General features: G+C 40.3%; 1 protein-coding gene across 3 annotated transcripts in view; it reads right to left on the bottom strand.

Annotated features, from left to right (window-relative positions):
• cntnap2a (contactin associated protein 2a) overlaps window positions 1-16,056 on the bottom strand; it is a 350,220-nt gene that overhangs the window by 188,086 nt on the left and 146,078 nt on the right. For all 3 annotated transcript variants that reach the window (XM_075452129.1, XM_075452131.1, XM_075452130.1), the window contains exon 3: window positions 5,769-5,962. In XM_075452129.1, the coding sequence (XP_075308244.1) occupies window positions 5,769-5,962 (194 nt within the window). The remainder of the gene's footprint in view (window positions 1-5,768; window positions 5,963-16,056) is intronic.

The following is a 16,056-nucleotide window of genomic DNA, read 5'->3' as shown; positions in this document are numbered from 1 at the left end:
AAACTAGAAATGCATGCATATGTTTTGATGTTCGTGTGCATAAGATAGAAATGTGTGCATAAACTGGAAATGCATGCATATGTTTTGATGTTCATGTGCATGAACTAGAAATGTGTGCATAAATTAGAAATGCATGCATATGTTTTGATGTTCGTGTGCATAATTTAGAAATGCGTGCATATTTAGAAATGCATGCATATGTTTTGATGTTCGTGTGCATAAACTAGAAATGTGTGCATAAACAAGAAATGCATGCATATGTTTTGATGTTCGTGTGCATAAACTAGAAATGTGTGCATATTTAGAAATGCATGCATATGTTTTGATGTTCGTGTACATAAACTAGAAATGTGTGCATAAACAAGAAATGCATGCATATGTTTTGATGTTCGTGTGCATAAACTAGAAATGTGTGCATATTTAGAAATGCATGCATATGTTTTGATGTTCGTGTACATAAACTAGAAATGTGTGCATAAACAAGAAATGCATGCATATGTTTTGATGTTCGTGTGCATAAACTAGAAATGCATGCATAAATGAGTACAAAAGTTTTGACATCAAGAATTACGAGTTACGAATTACGAATTACGCATGCAAGTTTTTTTTTTTTTTTTTTTAAACTTTATTAGTAATTCAACAAAATAACAGTTTACAAATGTGAGCATAATGCCAAAAAGAAGATAGCCAGGGGGAGCATAGGAATAATAATAAAAAGAAGAAGATGACCTTCATGATGCACTTACAACAAGAAAGCTAATGAACACAAAGACATGTGTGCCAAGGAATCTCTTGTAACAAAAAAATAAAAATAAAAATAAAATAAAAAATAAAAACAATTAGGAATTATGACAACAGTTTGTCTAAAATCCCAAGTTGGGAACAGGCCCATATAGTTGTTTTTGCTTTTTTATTAAAAAAAAAGTGTAGCAAGTGTAGAAAGTGTAGCTTAAGCATTAGAATTATGTTTACTATTTCCATGCCTGTGCAATGAAGATTTTGTTTGCTGCTTTAATTGCAAAGAAGACCAGCTTACACATAAGCTTACATAATAACACATGAAGTCACATCAAAAGGGGATGACAGAAATCTCCTAGCTGGTTGTGCTACATCTCAAAAGGTAAGTGGCTCTTGCAGTTTGGGGGGTGACTGCTAAAGTCTTGCTACTGCTAATACAGATGTGACACAATACAGAAGATTACATTCCTACCGCAGTTATTTGACTGAATTAGTTGAAATGATAAAATCACTTCAAAAGGGGATTGTTAAAATTGGCTTTGTTCTTAGACATTATGAATGAAATAAGTCTCAGTACTTTTCCATTATGACCTAAAGTGATCTAGGAGTAGAAAGACAAAACAATTAGGAAAGCAAGGGCAGATTCACACACACACATTGTTTTGGGCTGATCCAGAGAATATGACGAAGCATGTTGAACCTACTCATGTCCAATCATACTCGGTCGAATGTGAGTCCAACCTATGAGGATATAAATACAAATGATACCCGGAAATCGAGGCGCAGTCTGACAGACTTCCTGCGGGAGCTCTTTCCCACTGAGCCCAGCGCTGATATGCTTTGACGTGTGACTACAAATAAAGACTTCATTTTCACTTGAATTACTCCGATCCGTTCTTGAGCTTCCAACTAAAAGAACCGAATCTAACAATAGCATTTGACCTTATTGCATTTATCATTGAGTTAATAACCCAATTAAATAATATATCTACACACAAATCCAACCAAAGAGTGCTCGTCTATCTTTAGGGTAGCTGTTGAGCCAATTAATTCAGGTTTGCACCGATGACCTTTGGTAAAAACATTTTTATTTAATTATCCCAGTTATTCTTTAATGTCAGTGTGACTCCTAAGTGGCACCTTAATGAGCCGACATTATTTTTTACAAAAACACTACTGCAGTCACCAGATCTTCACCGATAATGCTTCAAAGTGTATTATAAAGCCAACAGTGACTATAGCACTAACACTCTTGCTTTGACTAAAAGCTGTCCTCCCAGTTTGGCAGGGAAAGAGTTAAGTTATCAGTGAGGAGTAACAGCAGGCGGTGATTGGTGGCAAAAGGTTCCTGAAAGGAACCCTCATGCATAAAAGTGCGGGACAGGTGGTTTTCTCTCCAGGGATAACTGTGTGAGCCTCATCCAGTGGTGAATAGGATTGAACAAAACGTGATTGAATGGGCTGAAACAGGGCCTGATGATACCGGTGTGTGTGTGTGTGTGTGTGAGAGAGAAAGAAACATTAAGCTGGCTTATGCGCTCCACCGTCCCCACCCTTTCCTTTGATCAATAGCACTGATTGCTCCAATATCATCACCTCTTACACACAGAGACACACTCCTCCAAAAAGTGGTTGAAAGTTCTGCAGAGGCTGATCTTAATCATCAGAAAGCTTCAGTAGTAGCAGGTGTGGATGTGCATTCTTGTAAACTGCTGCTATCCCAAAGATTTCTCTAAAAAAGACCAGACTGAAAAACAGGGCTCTATTTTCCTTGATACTGCATGGATTATTGATGGGATACGTCCCAACCTGAAATGATTGGCTCCATATTTGTTTACATAATATCTTTGAATAACACTAGCAATAAATAAAAAAAATTATATATGTGTCATACATCTAAGCAAAATAGGGAAAAATAAAGTTGGCTGTGGTAGAAACAACAAGAGAGATGAATGTGTCTTAGATTATTTGCACAAATATTAGAGGCAATGAATCAAGGTTAATGGCAGAGGGAAAACACTTCAGAATGAATAATAACCACCAAACAATTATGATGCAGCACACAAAAACAAGTTTAATTTACTTTTAACCATAAAAGATCCATATATGTCACTGCAACAAATTCTAAAAGCTTTTAGGGGGCTGAAGGCAAAGTGCTACACCAGCGCTAAAAGTGTGCACAACACATATTTTGTGTAGGAAACCATATACCAGTAAGATATTTTTAGTCTGTGATAGTTCACCAAGATTAGTCAACTTCACATGCATGAGCTTTCTATATGCAAACTTTCATTGTCTCCAGAATTGTCTAAGGAGGTTTTAGGTTTCTTAAGCTTAAAAATGGCACGCTACAACAGCGATGACACGCTCTGCAACTACTTTTTCAATTCACAGCAAGTGATTTATATCTGCACGGCTCTGAAGCAGACTTGTATGGATGGGATGACGTTTTCCATGCAGGTTGGGAGGAATTCTAACATTCAACTTTTGCTTTAGAGTTCTTGTTTTCATGTACTCTTTGGTAAGGTTTAGGTACCAACACCACATGCTTAGATTTAGGGAAACTCTATGGCTTAGACAACATTAATGACAACTGCAATGGCACACCTCCACCTTCTTTAAGCAACGTGGAAGATTATTTATCAGACTACCTTGCACGTTGAGAATTGATGCCAAAGAGCTTTCCTTAAGTTGAGTTGAAAACAGACATATATTTACATGCATGCTTTAAAATAAAGCCTCAAATCTCTCAGTCCAAATCATGTAATGTATTATTTAACACAACTGCTGCATCCAAGAGGAGGCTTGATGTCACTGACAGACCTCTCTGAATAACAAGCAGATGAGAATCAGATGGACAAAAGCAGAGCAAACACATACCTTTGTCCAAGATTGGAGATAAGCATGTAAACAGCTGCCCTCCGCTTCATGTCCAGGTTTTAGATTTCTGCGGTCTATCTTGGTGCATAATTCATGGCAGGGCTATTCTTGTCCTTTCATCTCCCATCTGTTTTCACCTGTAGCCTTCCACTATACAGCAACAGTAAATAGTTTGGGCCATTAACCCATTAGCTAACAATCATGGATTGTCAGCTTTCCTGTTAAAGTGCTTGCTAACGGGTAGAGATGGAGATGTGGTGCTTTGGAATAAAAGATGTGGAAAATATAGCCAGAGATAGCATCTGTGTAATTTCAAAGAATGAAGTGCAGTGGCTCACTCATCTAAGCTTGGCCAGGGCTGGAATAAGATATTTGGCTGGGAAGTTAAAGTTGGTAAAAATAGAGCTAGCGTGATCAATATTAATATGTACCATGCTGCGAAACACACAGTTGAGGTTAACTGCTCCAATTACCACATGGGTATAAAGAGGGTTGTCATGTTTTAATGAAAATATACCATTTTTGGAGTAATCATTCAGTGATCCAGTGGAACGGAATTTATTTGCTCTTCAATCAATAATCCTTTTAAACAAATGAAAAAATGCACAACACATTTGGTTGACAGGGAGCTGACAATAGTTTGATTTATTTTTCTACTAAAAAAAAACATTTTTCAGTAGAAATGTGTCATTTCTAGGAAAATGCCATGAAAAAAAAAAATCTTAATTCAAATAGGTAATAGCAATCATAATAATAATAATAATTATGTCCAAATGTGATAGCTTTCAAGGGTCAATGTGATTTAGCCAAATCCGATTTACCCACTTTTTTCCTATTTTATAGAACAAAACTAAATACTTTAAAAACTGTTCCGAAGTTCTACTACATAAGAGATACTGAATATGCGAGCAGTAAAGCCTGTGACTGAGCATGTAAAATTTGTACCAACGACTGAAACAGATTTACGTTACCAAGGTTGCATATTATGTTAAAAAAAATAAAGAATAAATAAAGCTAAGGGCTCATACAAAGCAAAGTGACGTGAAGAACCACTGGGTAAATTTGTAAACATGGGTGTGCCTTGTGGTTTTTTGTAATGTTTAACAGAGGTGGTATCTCAAGTCAGTCTTCAGTTTCCTCACTTTCCCCTGTATGTTTGGTCTGAGAGGCATGGCTTGTTTTGAAGTAATGACAATGACAAATGATGACATTGTCTTATACTGCCAATGGGACACAGACACAGAAATAACACATGTTCACTGATGCTCCAGATGTACCCGATTGTCAGCTTGCTGTATAAGGCCCCTAAGAAATCAGTCTAGTCAACTTGCAAGATGGGGCAACATTTTTAAGGCTGACAAATGGCAACAAGGTTAATCTAAGATTTAGCAACACATTATCAGCCGTGTGCAGATGCATTCAAGTCCAAATCGCATATTATGTGTGAGCCCTCCTCCCACGTTAGTTCAGTGTGAGAGCATCAGATGCTGTTTTACTCTTCTCCATCTGATCTGTTTCACAGGTATTTGTGTGCACTTGTGTCTCTGTGCTCATTAATTACAGGCTCAGCTTGGGTTGTGTCTCCTCAGTGTATCTCTCTTTTCATGAGATATACATCCCAGAACAGAGTGTATTTCCCCCTGCTACACAGCTGCATGTTTTACAATGTTTCAAGGAAAAATGGTGACAGAGGGGAGACGAAAGGTCACAAGAGTGAAGATAAATCTGAGATATTCTAATCTAAGGCATGGCAGAATTACTTTTACAAAATAAATAATAGAAATGCTTAAATATATAATTTCAGTTGAAAAGAGATTAGTGTTTATGAGTTCAATTTATTCTTAAAGAACGACTTTAAGATAATACTGTCACTATTTAAATAATCTAGACAAATTCTCTTTAATTCTACAAATCATTCTTAAAAGTTTTGAATTATAATGAAGGCAGTGCAATGTACTGTTGTGCATGGGATCAGATGTAACACACATTCTGACCACCAAAAAAGAGCAACATCAGTTTAACTAGAGAATATTTTCAACACTTTATTTCACTATTACACAGCCCGAAGCAACAGCAGTTATTTTACTTTGCAGAACTGTTGCTACATTATACACACAAAAATACACTTACATGGATTTGTATTAACTCACCCAAATATTGCCATCTTGGTGATATGGTTTCCAGTTCCTGCCTGTATCACTGTAAAGGAGGCGGTACTGAGTCGTCCAGTCAGAACTGCTGTAGCGGCCTTGTGTGGCAATAGAGGTCACCTGCTTTCTGGAACCAAAGTCCACCTGTAGCCATTGGTAATGGTCACTATCCAGAGGTGACCATCCACCAGCCCCTGCAGAGTCAATGACATTTTATAATAAGTGCTAAATCGAGGACTGTCTGCATCAAATATATTACCTTACAGTAAAATGCAATGCTTCTGATGAATAAATATTAATAACAAAGAAATGAAAGCTGCTTCCATTTAAGTCAATCCGGTGCTAAAGGTATGATAGGCAGCACACAGCATGGTACTGCCATAATGATATTGCACAAAGAGAATACATAGTTATAAAGCTATAGTCAGTCCTGTTGTTAATTGTCAGTGTCCAGCAGAGCAGCCCAGACATCATGTGCAAGAGAGGCACTGGCATATGAGAAGTAATGTTTTATTAAGAGCTTTTCATGCAGGGTTGGCTGATACAGCTGACTATAAACATGTTTCTCAACAAGGACAAGTACTCTCTCCTTATTATGGTATAATGATCAACTCACCAATACAGCAGACAGCTCAGCTTAAAGAGGACTAGTATAAGTCATTATGACATTTCAGAATGGTTTCCATTTCGTGTTGCTATGCATTATGGTAGTTTATATATGTTGGGCTGCACACTGCAAATATGATAAGTTGTCAGCTCTACAAACCACAACATTATGTGAGGATAACTTTATCAATTAATTGCTAAAGTAAACATAAAATGAATGAAAAATAAACCAAATATGTTGGCTATTCTCCACATGGGCAATGTGCTCAAGGGAAATTACATGTCTAGAAGTTGATAGTGGGATCGTCTGACCTCTTCTGTACCTTTTTAGCATAAAGGTAAGAAGGTTTTCAAATATATTCAGAGGCATCTCCAATACTGAAGATTATAAATCCACTGAAGTCAGAATATGCTCTACCAGTGGGATACATTGCCTTAAAGAAAATTACAATCTCTGAAAACATAAAAAAAAGAGAGCTTTAGTGGCATTTTTTTCTATGCCAGTGTGGACTGTTGGAATAGATGGCTGATGACTTGTTTCCTAATCCACTCAGTAGCAGTCAGCATTCTTGTGATAGCCTTGAACCTCAAGGCTCTATATTCGTAGCCATACAAACACTTTTGCGTCCTCTAAAACTTGCACCCTTCACACCTCCAGTCATCTACCTGAGGCCAAGCCAAACTCTCCTGGACCTTGAATGAGCCTCAGGTTAAATGATGCTGAAAAAAAGAGAGGCAACATCTAGACAGAAAGGAACAGAAAAATGCCACAAAGGATGCCAGGGACCCAAATTCCATGTGCTGTCAAAGAAATGTGTGTGTACAGTATGTTGGATAATGTTATGGAAATCAACCAGAGTCCTAGAAAATTGCCCAAAGTCATCTTGTTTACTTAAAAAAAAAAAAAAAAAAAAACTGAAGCAGAGACATGGGGACAAGTGAGAGAAAAGGAGATAAGTCCAAGTAAGTCCAAGAAAACACCAGTGATTGCTAAAAGGGCACTAACCATAGTAGAGAAGGAAGAGAGATGACAGACTTATGATAAAATGGAAGGGCCCCAGTATGCAGTGTTACCCCCTCCCCCCAACAAAAATCCTATATCTTATCCAATTACAAAGCCATTACACTTCGGCTCCGGACCTGACAGATAACCAGGCTTGTATCAGTGGAAACGTCAATACCTCAAAAACCCGTCGCAGCGAAACCATTCCCCAGAGGGGATAAAACACTATGGAAAGGAGAAAGGGTAGCAAGGTTGGAGGGTGGTGTTGGTTGATAGGGTTTGGGAGGGGCAGGGTGTTAGTGATAAGTAAACAGAAAGCAGAGAATAAAGATTAAGAACGTAAGCTAAGTGGACAATGACCAAGGCAATATGACACTTTGTGCAAGATAGGAGGATGAGGTGATGGAAAGAATGAAAAAAGGAGCATGTGATCGGGTGCTCACAAGAAATAGGACAGGGGAGAAAAATGGAAACAAGGAAGCCCGGAGCAAATTAAAATGATAAAAGAGGATTTTACAGCCTAGCGCTTGGGAAACCAGAGATGAGATGTGTGCAGATGTGTTGGAAAAGAGATGCAAAGCAATTATGCTAAAGAGGGTGATAGATAAGAACAAAAGTCAAGAGGGAGCAGGAAACTTGGGGAAAAAGAAATAAACCGAACTGATTCAACTTTGGAGGGGGTCACCATCGGCAGAGAATTAGACTGGAGGTGGAATCAAATGACCTGGAAAAGAGGAAAAATTGGAGGGGTCTAGGCTGGACTTGAGGATTACAAGAGAGACAGAAGAGAGCAAGAAATAAACATTGTAAAAATGTATTGGGAATTTACACAGAGGTTGTGATCTCAGCTGTTAAACTATTTCAACAATATGTTCATCTGATTGCTGAGTCAAGAAAGAAATGTGGCTCCATAGAATAGAATAGAATGTCACTGCACAGAAGTACAATGAAATTAAGGTGCATCTCCAAATTGTGCTTTTAAATATACATGAAAATAACATATAATCAATGTTAAAATATAACTATATAAAAAAGGCCTGAAGTGCTGTTCCATTTTGCATACGAACAAACATACAACTGGGCAGGACACAGATACTATTGTATATTGAGTATTGCACTTAGGTGACATTATTGCACTTGTGGAGACAGAATATTGCACATGTGTTGTTGTGGAGTTTGCAGATGCATTAACAGTCTTAAGGCAGTTTAAGCATGTTTTTTTTTTTCCATTTGCCCCCTCAAATGCACAACCTGCATAGTGTTGAGTTTTCTTATGTAATCTTAATCTGATGATAGTAAAATCTTTTCTTAATGAAACCATCCAATGGCTCACAATGGATCCAGTGAAAGTTGTCTTTGCAAACATATCAGTCGTTATTCAACTTTCCTCTGGTGAGAATGTGCTAAAGTGCACATTTTTTCAGTGTTTGCCAGTAAGGACCAAAAAGTAAGAAGTTAGCAAATTTTTTCACCCCACCGTTCAAGGCTCCTTATTTGGTTGTTTCTTGTCAGTGGGGGAATCAAACCAATCTACTCTGCAACTTTATTGCTCCAATGACCACAGTCATACCATTGATGCTAGGTCAGCACACATTCAAACCAAAAACTACACTTCAATAAAAGAAAAAGCACAACAGGCCTACTTGGAATGCGTTGGACCCTATATTTTGTATCATAGTTCTACACCTCAGACACTTCCCATTCCCTGTGCGACTGTTGTATTTAATGAAAAGATCTGCTGCTCACCATTCTGATGACCTTGGATTTTCCTGTCGGAACTAGTCATGTGACTCCAACACCCAGTTTGCATCTCAGCCAATGAAGCCCGTACTTGCCTATGAACCTTAATCCACTTCCTTTGTGGCGCCTTGTTCCTCCCTCATTCTTTTTACCAAATGCAACATTCCAGCCATAGCTGCATTGCTGGTGTTTTTACCATGTGTGAGTGTGTGTGTGCGTGAGTGTGTGCATGTGTCCTCATGGCAAAATGTTGTCCTAAAGGCACCCTAATTTGGAAGTTTTGAGTATTTCAACCATCATAATTTATATTTATGAACACATTAGTGCTTCAACATATTTGAAGCTGTATTGCTTTGTAGTGGAGATCAAAATGAAGGGCAAGTTAGTAAATGTCCATGATGTGCCGTATGTTCATGTAGTAATATAGTTATGACTTTGGGTAACTCATGGGTTGGAACATCAGCATCTTGATGTGAACTGCTATCAGTGTGAACCCACTGCATGATGGAGTGACTGGTCTTTTTGTGGAAATAAATGAAATAAGATCCAGTCGATTCAAGTTGAGTATATCCTCACATCCAAAAGTCTGAAGACCATTCAGATAAAGATCACTTTAAAATACAATGTAAGGGGGAGTTCTGGCATTGTTATAGCATTTCTGTCACATATAACCAATCTGTCTTAAAGAAAATTAATAGGAGAGAATTTTTCTTTAAGGTCTGAATTTAAGGGGATTAAGGAAAGGACAGGGAGTTAGTTAAGAAAGTGCAGTTGAACAGGGAGGGTAATGCAGAAGGCATGTTAGGGTTACAGGGTTACCAAAAAGAACAGATGGGAATGAGAGGAAGTAAGTGAGACTGAAATGTCCGGAGAGAAATATGGGTTCAAAAGATCATAAACGTGATGGAAGCTATTTGAGAAAGAGTGGATTCTAAAAAAAGCAACAAGAATTGAGAGCTGTGGGCTACAGAGCTCAATGTTAAAGGTTGGGGAGGAACAAGGGAACCAAGAGACACAAATTAAGATGAGTTGGAGCAATGGAAAAGTAAAAACCAGAGGAGGGAGGTGCTTCACTGTCATAATGGAGAGAATTTTTTCTTTTCCTTAAAAAAAATAAATAAATATCTGATGTAAAAATTAATAGTAAAATAAAAAGACAGACAAATACACAAAAAAACACATCATATTACATATCAGGGCCTAATAAAAACAACTAAACTGATCATTGCCAAGTCTTAAAATGAGGTAAATACGGCCGCAGACGGATGATAGCACACAGTGTCATGTTTAAAATCACCACGAAAACCTCATACCAACTGTTAAGCATGGTGGTGGAGTGGTGATAATTTTCACTAATATTTTGTAGCCACAGGACCTGGACACCTTTCAGTCATTTTTGCCCAATTATCTCCTCGGTTTACTAAAGTATTCTAGAGTAAAATGTGAACACATCTGTCTGACAACTCAAGTTCGGCTGAAACTGGGTTATGCAACATGACAATGATAATAAGCACAGCTGCTAACCCACAACAGAATGACTGAAATATATAGGAATCAAGGTGTTGCAACAGTCCAGTAACAGACCGTAATGGAGTTGAGCATAAACTAATGCCACAAATGTAATATCCAATGTAAAGAGCCAAAATACTTACACAACAATTTGAGAGGCTGATAACATAGAGAAAACGACAACTTCATGTTATTATTGTTAAAATCTGGCATGGACTTAGTTTTTCCATAGCTTTTGTTAAATTGGTAAGGATAGGGTGTAATATGTCAAATGTTGTTTTTCCATCTATATATTCAAATAAATGTAAAACCTGTCAAAGACCAGATCATTTTATATTAAGTGGGGGAAGAAACGTGAGAAAACGTTGACAGAATAAAGTAAAGATGGAGGATAATGGCAATGGGGGAATGAAAGGTGAGAGTGTGAGAGTTAGTGAACAGTAGCATCAACCAAAATAAAAAGAGGGAATGGAAGGAGAAGGGAGGCGAGGAGTGTCAGGGGACTGCCACCATTCTCTCGCCTGTCACATACACAGATGTTCAGGGAGGAGAAAAAAAGCAGGAGGATGATAGGTGAGAGAAAAGGGGGGCACAGAAGGTCTACACACCACCTCTGAGGAAGAAACAAAGAAAAAGCAAAGACCAAGTAACAGAGAGACAAGATCAGGAGATAAAGTCGATGACAAAAGAGGGAGATTAAGTATTATCAAAGAGTAAGAAAGAATAATGCACAAACCCGACAAATATTAGAGCAGCAATGCGTTCGTGATGTTTTTTTCCACTGAAGCTGTTAAGTCTTGAATGTACTTCCCATGCTTGGACATTTATCGGATAATACTGAGATCATTTTTGGTGATGAAAATAACATACAAAAGGAAAATGGGGCAAAAAAACAAAACTCAAGACTCCTAAAATTCATGTGTAGTTTATTCATCTGATTGAAACAGATTAACTTAGTTGGTTTTATGACACCAAACAAATAACAAATGTCAACTCGAGGCACTTTAAAAATATCGTTCAATGCAAGACAATTATAATCCAGTTCATTGTGTGACGCACACAGAATGTATGGTCACACAGGGATTTATTTTAATTGGTTAGTGGTATTTTGGATCAACTTTGGGGATTAATTGTTCTGCAATGATTCAACAGTAAGACTCTCTTTGGCATCACCAGCAGGAGGCAGTGTGGTGCTTTGCTTCTTGTTAGTCTTCTGCCACGGGACGCTTTTGCGCAGACGCTCACGTAGCTTCTTTCTTCTGCCGAGTGTAGCTGCACTGAACAGAAGTGCATCATCACCTATCTTATTCTTTGTCCTGTTTTATACAGGTTAGTGGGTTGTTAAAAAAGTGCGTACAGGCTAGCTAATATGTTGTCTAGCTCTCATTCTTTCTACCAGAGTGAGGGAGTTCGAGGACCCGATTGCAATCAAATTACAATTATAATATAATGGCTTGTAGCGCTTTGGTCAAGAAGACAAGAAAGTAGCTATATAGATATATATAGTACAGTCCATTTGCCATTTATCTATCACACAAAGGATCAAGCCATATGTTTGGCACTGTAAACAAACATAACTATCAAATGTACAGGAGTGGAACTGGGTTGTACTGACAGATGGGGCGTGGCTTATCACAGCATCGCTATATATTTACAGAGTAATTGTTTGATTGCCATGGTAATGTTAATCAATATCTCACATAGAACTTTTGAGGATTAAGAAAAAGGCAGGAAATCAAATATATAAAGAACTTTAGCAATACATCAGTCCATTAGCAAAGACTTCACTTATTAAAGGGATAGTTCGCCTCTTTTGACATGAAGCTGTATGACATCCCATATTAGCAATATCATTTCTAAACATTGATTTACCCCCCGCTGCGTCCTGTGAGCCGAGTTCCAGGCGAGTTTTGGCGCTGACGAAGGTAGTCCGGCTAGTTGGCTTGGGCTAAACAAATAAAACGTCTTGCTTCTCGAAACAATATGCGTTCAAAAGAGTAATACATTTGCATCACAAAATCGTTGTGCATGAAAAAGTCAGACCTCACATCGCTTGGCGCTATTTTTGCCTCCCTCGATATCAATGCGTCCAGCCACCTAACAATAGCCGCACCTGTTACAGTGTTTACTGCTCGGAAGCAGGGGACTGCTCGGTCTGCACTTTGGTCTGCACAGTTTACATTGGACGCATTGATATCAAGGGAGGCAAAAATAGCGCCAAGCGATGTGAGGTCTGACTTTTTCATGCACAACGATTTTGTGATGCAAATGTATTACTCTTTTGAACGCATATTGTTTTGAGAAGCAAAACGCTTTATTTGTTTAGCCCCAGCCAACTAGCCGGACTACCTTCGTCAGCGACAAAACTCGCCTGGAACTCGACTCACAGGACGCAGCGGGGGGTAAGAAAATGTTCATAAATGATATTGCTAATATGGGATGTCATACAGCTTCATGTCAAAGAGGCGAACTATTCCTTTAAGGCCTGATATAACGTATTTATGTCAGGGTGGGTGGAGGGGGGTAGGACACGGACTTCAAAAGGTAAGAGCACACTTGGTTTATTTAAAAAATAACAAAAGTCAAAACAAGGCGCGGCTGAGCCGGGTGTCAAAAACCTAAACTGTGGAATAATTACTTGACAAGACAAAACAAAACACTTGACATAGCATGGATAAATACTTAGCTTAAATTCGGGGTCGGGATCAGGGTCATGGCATGGCATGAGGGAAAAATCAGGAACAAGGTAGGTGTGTAGGTAAGTAGGTAGGAAATCACAAAATGACAGGGGAGACTGGAAACTAAATAGGGAACTGGGAGTGATTAGTGACTGGGTGCAGCTGGTGGGGAATGAACAGGTGATGTGCGTGAAACTATGAGCAAGCATGGGAAGTGAGGGGAAAAACAATAGAATAGAATAGAATAGAACTACTTTATTCATCCCAGCTGGAAAATTGCTTTGCAGTCGCAGCGTACAGACAGTAAAAATAAAATAAAATGAGAATAAGAATAAGAATAAAATAAAATAAGAATAAAAATATATGTACATCAAAGTGCAACAATGCAGTTGTGCGGTTATGCAGTTATGGTATTGAGATACCATAATGACAGTTAACTATTATTGTACAGAGTGATGGCATGTGGCAGGAAAGATTTCCTGTATCTGTCCCTTCGACAGCGGAGCTGAAGCAGTCTGTGTGAGAAGGTGCTCCGCTGTCTGTCCACTGTGTGGTGGAGAGGGTGCTGTGTGTTGTCCATGATAGATAACAGCTTCTTCTGTGTCCTCTCCACCACGGTTTCCAGTGACTCTAGTTTTTGTCGCAGTACAGAGCCAGCTTTCCTAATGATTTTGTCCAGTCTGTTAGAGTCGCTGGCTCTGATGCTGCTTCCCCAACACACAGCAGCAAAGAAAATGGCACCGGCAACAACACTGTGGTAGAAGTTCTCCAACATCTTGCTGCACACATTGAAGGATCTCAGCTTCCTTAGAAAATAAAGTCTGCTCATCCCCTTCTTGCACACAGCTTCAGTGTTGGATGCCCAGTTCAGTCTGTTGCCGATCACCACTCCCAGGTATTTGTAGTCCTCCACCTCCTCCACCTCCTCCACCACCTCCCCCTTGATCTTCAGTGGCTGTGAAGGCGTCTTCTTCTTCCTCCTGAAGTCTATCACCATCTCTCTGGTCTTGCTGACGTTCAGCCTCAGGTGAGTCTGTTCAGACCACTCCACAAAGTTGTCCACCAGTGTCCTGTACTCCCCCTCCTCTCCATCTCTTATACACCCGACAACAGCTGAGTCATCAGAAAACTTCTGTAGGTGACATGACTCAGAGTTGTACTGGAGATCCGTGGTGTATAAAGTAAAGAGAAAAGGAGAAAGCACGGTTCCCTGTGGAGCTCCTACGTCACTGACCACCACATCAGACAGGACACTGCCCAGACGGACAGACTGTGGCCTGCCTGTCAGGTAGTCAGTAACCCAGGAGATCACTGAGCTGTGGACACCCATCCCCCGCAGCTTCTCACCCAGTAGCAGGGGCTGGATGGTGTTGAAGGCACTCGAGAAATCAAAAAATGTGATTCTCACAGTGTCTCCTCCACCATCCAGGTGCATGTGGGCTCGTTGCAGCAGGAAAATGACAGCATCATCAACTCCCTATTGGGGCTGGTAGGCAAATTGTAGGGGGTCTAGAAACGTCATCACCTGAGGCCTCAGCTGGGCCAGGACCAGTCTCTCCATGACCTTCATCACATGAGATGTGAGAGCGACCGGTCTATAGTCCTCTGGGTTGGATGGCCTCGACTTCTTTGGGACAGGAACCACGTGTGACATCTTCCACAGCAACGGGACTCTCTCCTGACTCAAGCTCAGGTTGTACAGATGTACCAGTACAGGAGACAGCTGGCTGGCACAGGTCCTCAGGATCCATGGTGTGATGCCGTCAGGGCCTGCAGCCTTCCCCTGGTGTAGTCTTTCAAGCTGCCTCTTAACCTGGCCTGTAGTCACCGTTAAGGGCAGATTATAGTTCTGCGTCTATCGTCTTGACGTGTTGCTTTGCTCTGGTCGCGAACCACTTTTCATGTTATGGTTCTGCAACCATATGACTCTCACGAGTCGCGAGAACTTCGGTGGGGGGAGTGTATATATTCCGCTGACACGCTGATCCTGGTCAAAACAACAATGGCGCGTCTGCAAGATACTATGGAGATGGATATGGAGTTGCTCGACCTTGAAGAAGAAAGGATTCTGTTATTGGAGTTGGCGAAAAGACGAAGGAGGAAGCGTAGGTGGTCTGTACGCCTGTTGAACCAGACCAGGGAAGAGACTGGGGAGTTTGCTACGCTTGTTAAACCTTGAAAAGCACACCGAGGACCAATCACAGCCGCTTTTGTCTGCGCACTTCCGTTGGTGGTCTGCGTGCGTCTGTCGCGTAGTCAGGATTTTTTTGAGGTGCACGAGAACGCGCGCAGAGCCTCTGCGTGGGGGAGTGGTCAAGATTTTGACGCTCGCAGAGGCTCTGCGTCCGAGCGTCAGAGGCTTTGCCTCTGAAGCATAAATCAGGCTTTAGCTGGGGGCTGGTGTTGTTGTCCGCAGTGGAGGAGGGGGAGGAGGTGAGGGGGAAGGAGGGGGAGGGGGGGGGGCAGATGGAGAGGTGTCGTGCAGGAGAATGCCGGTAGGTGGGTTGAGCAACTTGGGACAGTGTGGATGTGTGGGGGGATGGGGGTGACAGGGGGGTGGCAGGAGGTGAGCTAAACCTGTTAAAAAACTGGTTAAACTGGTTTGCCCTGTCCAGACTCCCTGATGTCTGTGTGTCCTTCCCCTTCATCCCAGTTATGTGCTTCATTCCAGTCCACACATCTCTTACACAGTTCTGCTCGAGTTTGGACTCCAGCTTCCTCCTGTAGTTGTCCCTGCATGTCCACAGTGTCT

Source organism: Odontesthes bonariensis, chromosome 20 (genome assembly GCF_027942865.1).
Source record: "Odontesthes bonariensis isolate fOdoBon6 chromosome 20, fOdoBon6.hap1, whole genome shotgun sequence".
NCBI lineage: Eukaryota > Metazoa > Chordata > Actinopteri > Atheriniformes > Atherinopsidae > Odontesthes > Odontesthes bonariensis.
The sequence above is the reverse complement of the archived record's forward strand: the minus strand, read 5'-3'. Positions and strand labels throughout refer to the sequence as shown.